At 34.1% G+C, this 6,000-nt stretch overlaps 1 protein-coding gene across 3 annotated transcripts in view; it reads right to left on the bottom strand.

Annotated features, from left to right (window-relative positions):
- Positions 1 to 4,989: 4,989 nt before the first annotated feature.
- Positions 4,990 to 6,000, bottom strand: part of CLCA2 (chloride channel accessory 2) — a 37,435-nt gene continuing 36,424 nt past the window's right edge. For all 3 annotated transcript variants that reach the window (XM_059899858.1, XM_059899877.1, XM_059899868.1), the window contains one exon: positions 4,990 to 5,849. In XM_059899858.1, coding sequence (XP_059755841.1) covers positions 5,407 to 5,849 — 443 coding nt within the window. In that variant the 3' untranslated portion in view covers positions 4,990 to 5,406. The remainder of the gene's footprint in view (positions 5,850 to 6,000) is intronic.

Genomic DNA, 6,000 nt, shown 5'->3' with positions numbered 1-6,000 from the left:
CAGCTTTTTTATGCTTGGTGTTTGCATGATATACCACTTTCCTTTTTCCCACTTTCAATTTCTATGTGTTTATATTTAAAGTTCATCTGTTGTAAATTCCATATAGTTGGGCCTTGCTTTATTATCAAGTCTGAAAATCTCTTTTTAGTTGAAGACTTTAGTCCATTTATATTTAATATAATTATTAATTTAGCTGCTTTAAGTCTACCATCTTGCTATATGCTTTTTGTATTCCCCTCTGTTCTTTGTTCCTTGCTCTTTCCTTATCTTCTGTTGTATTAATTGGGTAGTCTTAATGTTCCATTTTATCACATTTATTAGCCTTTTAGATATACCCTTCTCTATTACTAATAGGTGCCAAAAGGGGTTATAATATGCATCCTTAATTTATGTCTACCTTGAATTAATATCGTATGTATGATGTAAGAACTTTTAAACAGGATAATTCCATTTGTCACCTTTCTTTCCATTCTGCTCTTATTGTCATATATCTTACTTCTTTATGTTATTTATACCATAATACATTGTTTTTATTTTTACTTTAAATAATTTATTGTCTTTTAAAGGCATTAAGTAAAGAAAACCAATAATGTATTATATTTACCTACATATTTATCATTTCCAGTGATCTTCCTTTCATGCTGTAGATCTGTATTTACACCAGACATCATTTTCCTTCAGCTTAAAGACATTTCTTTTGTACTTCTTGCTGGTGAAAATTATTTCAGCTTTTATTTATCTGCCTACATTTTTAAAGATATCTTTGCTCAATATAGAGTTCTGTGTTGGTTTCTTTTAGCACTCTAAGATGTCATTTTATTGTTTTCTGGCCTCAATTGTTTCTGATGAATAGTTAGTCATCTTTCCTATGGTATACCTAGGTGTTATTTTCTTTGTATAGATCCTATTTTAGGTTCACTGAGCATTTTAGACCTGTGGGTTGGTAGTTTAAATCAAATTTGGAAAAATTTCATCCAATATTTCTTTGAATATTTTTATGCCTTATCATCCCTCCCTCTACTTCTGGGAATCATTTACATGTAATGTCATACAGGTCATTTGGGCTTTTTCTTTTCTTTTAATGAAATGCTTCAGTTTAGATGCTTTCTATTTTCATATCTTCAAGTCATATGATCCTTTCTTCTGTAGTACCAGTCTGTTGTTATTAATCCATTACAAATTTTTTTACATATATTGTATTTTTCAATTTTTAGGATTCTCACTTGCTTCTTTTTAAAGATTTTCACATCTTTCCTGAACTTCTTCCTCTATTCATCACTTATATTTATCTTTTCCTGTAATTTCTTTATCTTATTTATAATGTTATTGTAAACTAATTATCTGCTAATTCCAAATATGGATCATTTTTGGATCATCTTTTATTGACAGATTTTTATTCTTATTAATGATGGGACACATTTCCTGCTTGTCAGCATGTCTATTAATGTTTTATTATATAGTGTATGATATGTTGTAGAGGCTTTGTATTATGTTATCTTTCTCTGAGTTATGTTCTAGCAATGGTTTAATTATTGGTGAATATAATCTTGATTCTCTAGAGACTTGGTTTTAGACTTTTTCAGAGCAGATCTTTTTCAGTTTTGCCCTTGGTTCTAGGGCATAACACTTAGTCTGTGGGTATGATACTTACCCCTAATCTAGAGTTTCAATGGAAACACAAACACCCCCTCTAACTTGGGTGAGGTTGTATTTTGGTGCAACCAATTTTAATCTTTGATTTAGAAAATGAAATCACAATACCAATAGATACGTAACAAAATGTTCACAGGAGAATTATTCATTATATCCCAAATTGGCTGTTACTCAAAAGCCTATCAATAGTAGAAAGGATGAATATATTGGTATAACCAAGCAATGGAATATTATACAGCAATAAAAAAATAAGATCTACTGGTATACAAAATGTGGATGAATATCATTAATGTAATGTTGAATGAAAGGAGCCAGACACAAAACAATACATACCAAATGATTGAATTTATCTGAAGTTCAAAACAGGCAAAAACTAAGCCATGGTGCTGGAAAGTCATTCTGTGGTAAACATTGGGGAGGAAGTAGTTGCAGAGAGAGGTTAAGATATAAGTTTCTGAGATTCTGGCAATATTCTATTTCTTGATTTTGGTGTAATTACCAGAGAATGTTCACTTGTGATAATTTATTGATCTGCACACTTACAGTTTGTGCACGTCTGTATATATGTTATACTTCAATAAAAAATTTTAAAACCAAAAAAAAAAAAAAACTTGGGTGAGGTTGAACCTTAAATTTTCTCTCCTCAGGACTGGGCAGTTGCTGAACTCTGTTCAGCTCTTTTAGCTGCTAAGCTCTTATTTTCCATTAAATTCCTTTGCAGTTTAGGACTCATCCAAGGATTGAGAGGATGCAGATTTGGGAACTTCCCTTTTGTAGTTGCTTCCTTCCTTGGATTTCCTCCCTCAATTTTCCACTGCTTTAGCAACCCAGAACTCTTATGTCTGGCTTTTCAACCCAGTAAGACTGCTGCTTTCTGCTTGAGCTCTTTCCAGATGCTCTGAGCAAACTGGGAATGCCTTCTGGGGGAAAAGCTGGTTAAATGTGGATCTCACCTAGATTGCTTTCCTTTTTTCAAGGGTCATAACTCCTCCAGGTTCTACCTGCTTTTCTTGGTGTCCAGTGCCTTCAAAGAGCTGTGTTTTATATTTTTTCCAGAGTTATTACTGTTATCAGCAAGAAGATTAGTTTGATATGAGCAACTCTGCCATTAGTGTAATTGGATTGATCACATTGTTTTAAATAAATGATATAGTTAGGGACAAACTGTTCCAAAATAATTACATTATAGCAGAAGGCAAAGCCTAAAGCAAATAAAATAATTTTTGGTAGACTTTCTAGTACTAACATGCAGGTGCAAACATACTTTTGGAGCAGTCAGCATTGCACACATAAACAGCAATCTGCTCAGTGAATTCATCTCCTAAAAATCTTCTCTCTCTCACTGAGATTTAACTTTCTTTTACTATCCATAAAAAGAATAGGGTAAAAATGGAAGGGATATTGTCCTCAATTTTCAGAACAAATTTCTATGTACTGATAACAACAACCATCCTGGCATATGAAGATAATAATAATACTTGCCTGTGTCACCTTCAATCCCTAGGCTTCTCTTTCCTTTCCCAGATAACTGAGCATCTGTCTCATATTTTTTCCTTCTCTTGCAATCTTGGATCAAATCTTCAGTGATGTCACTATTCATGTGGTATTCCACTAGTGACCAATGCTTCACAGTTCCTCGTTCTCTTTGACCCAACTCTTGTCTATTTCTATTCCTTATCATTTGTTCAGGATCAATGTCACCTCCTTTCCAGTGGCTCTGTTCTATTGACGATTTCTGGGGTCTCGAAATCAGTTAGCTTCCCACATTTACCACATGTTTCTTGTTGTCTAATGCTTCAATCACTCACAATCACTGAAGCTTGTTTACCCTTTTCACTTGATGAGAACACCCTTTCAACTCTGCTATAATATATTTTAGTTTATCACTTTAACATCCTTAATCTCAGTCTTGCCTCTTCCAATTTACTGATTTCTGGACTTAAAGCCATTTGTTCATTTCTATACTGACAAAATTGGAGGAAAAGAAAAAAAAAAAGCCCTGTTCCTTCAGCCTAGACCTGTTCTCCTGCTCATTAACCTTGAAGATTTAAATATTTGTAGGCATAATCCCTGGCATCTTTCCACACCTTCTTAAATAGACAGGAGTGAAGGAGCATTATGACAACCTGACTCTACTCCTATATACTCTGCCTTTAGCCAGCACAATGCTTTAGATTACTCCATTAATCCTCCATTTTCCTGTTTATAAAATGAGGAAAACTTAAAGACTTAAGACTTAAAACCCACCACACCCCATCTCAGTATTTTACCAGCCCATTGAAGCTACAGAGAAGCAGATCCCACGCTACTAGGCTCAGTGGCAATAGAGGGAGGAGGGACTGACTGCCAAGTGGGGACTTGAAGTTCCAATCTGTGAAGATTTAGGCACTGCCAGACTCAGCATGTGACAGGCCAGACCTGGGATGTAGTATGAACAGCAAGGAGGCAGCCTAGGTAGAGGTATTTGCTGGTCATTTTACTCCCCAGCACTGCTCTGAGTCTCTTCCTCAAGGTTTCATGCTCTCTTTTCATTCTTGTTCCAACTCCCCACAATTCCCTCCCCACCCCCCAAAACTTAATCTAATTGTCATTCTTAGTTGGTCCTAGTTATAAAGCAATTCTATTCCACTTTGTTGTTTGTATTTATCCAATAAAGTTTTAAGTTCTGTAATATGCAAAGCATGTGATTTTATTGCTCAGTAATCTTTAAAAAATAAGAGCAAAATTAAATAAAGGATAATTTTTATTTCCTTGTGACGTGTGCTAGCCTCTCTCTAGTCACCCTCCACCCCTGTAGGTTAATACCTGTAGGTAAATCATCCTTTGCGGGAAAAGGATTCCTGGAGTCTTATTTAAACAAAAAAAACAGAATCAGTTAATAATTTCCAAAGGTCAGTCTCTCCCTGTGACTGCTTCCTTGTTTGAAATTGAATAAAATTATATAAGCTATGTATTGATATGTGTTAAAATAAGCTCAGAACTATGTCTTTCATTCTTTACCTAAAGTCTTATGAGAACTATAACCTTTTTCCTTGAATACCACCCAAGGCAAATAACTTGGAAAGCTGCTTTGATGAGAGTAGAAAGTTATAAACAATAAATTCAATAGGCCTCTGTTATAAAACCAGTGTCAGGGGACAAGGATAATGCCTACATTTTAAGGTTAACTCTTATAGTGAACCAACATCTCTTTGAGCATTATCAGTGGGATCTATCTGTAGTATAGTTAACCAAATGGAAAGAAGTAAAGAACTTTACAATAGGCACTTCATATGTAAAATACAGCTTGATCTTTAGTCATTAACAAGCAACCTGTTCTGAACAGATAAAGGGGGATTAAAAATTAATCATAGCAACTACACAATTGCTTCACATAGATAGTTATACTATATCATTCAGGCCTAACATCCTTTTCTCTACTTGGGCTATTTTTCGTCTTCAATAAGACAAGCTTTTATTGACTCTGATTCAATTTTGCCATTGCCTTTGCCTTTAAACACATTACCTTAGAGAATAACTTTTATTTTTTTGTCCATAGCCAAAGCTTAAATGTTTTCTAATTCCCTTCCGCCTCCATTAGTGGTATAAAAGATTTTTTTTGTCTATTTACCATGTAAAAATCTGATCTATACTACACAAAAACTCAAATCATTTTTAATAATCTGATGTTAATTTGACTTTATTGGCTTGTTTTTGTAAAGTGCAAAAGCCATAGGTCTTATATTTAAGAAGGAAAGTACTCTGCACATTTGTTCATAATAATTTTGTTTCATTCTCTTTCTTGTCTGCTCTCTTTTTCCTGTTTAAAACACAGTGTGTTACAACTATGGTGAGGCAAATGATTCCTGTAAAACCCATTGCTGTCAAAGCTCCTTTCAATATAAGATAATCTCTGGCAAATACAGGAGTAGAATTTGGGGGAATCAACAGAGATGCCTGAGCAACATTAGATACAGCAGACTTTAAGGAGTTCCTATCTACTGCTCGTATTGCCACATAAATTCTGTGGCTTTTTTGTGTCTCTCCATCAGGTTGATGTTCAGGTCCGTTTGTGAAAAGCTCTGATGACAATGTAAATATCTCCTTGGTACCAGCTTGCTGAGGATTTAACTTTGATGTATTCACTAAAATGGCATTGTTAAAGTCATCTTGAATATTCTGTAGACTTTTACTCACTCTTATTTCATAGCTGTTGGCTGAAATTAAAAAATACAAATGGGAAGTTAAGTGATTTTGAGTAAGCTTTCTAGTTTATTAGAAATGGCTTAATGACAATAGCAACAAAAAAGTCAAAATACCTATGAATAAACAAAGCAAGAAATATGAATGTGAACAAAACTTTAAGAC

Source organism: Balaenoptera ricei, chromosome 1 (assembly GCF_028023285.1).
Source record: "Balaenoptera ricei isolate mBalRic1 chromosome 1, mBalRic1.hap2, whole genome shotgun sequence".
NCBI lineage: Eukaryota > Metazoa > Chordata > Mammalia > Artiodactyla > Balaenopteridae > Balaenoptera > Balaenoptera ricei.
The sequence above is the reverse complement of the archived record's forward strand: the minus strand, read 5'-3'. Positions and strand labels throughout refer to the sequence as shown.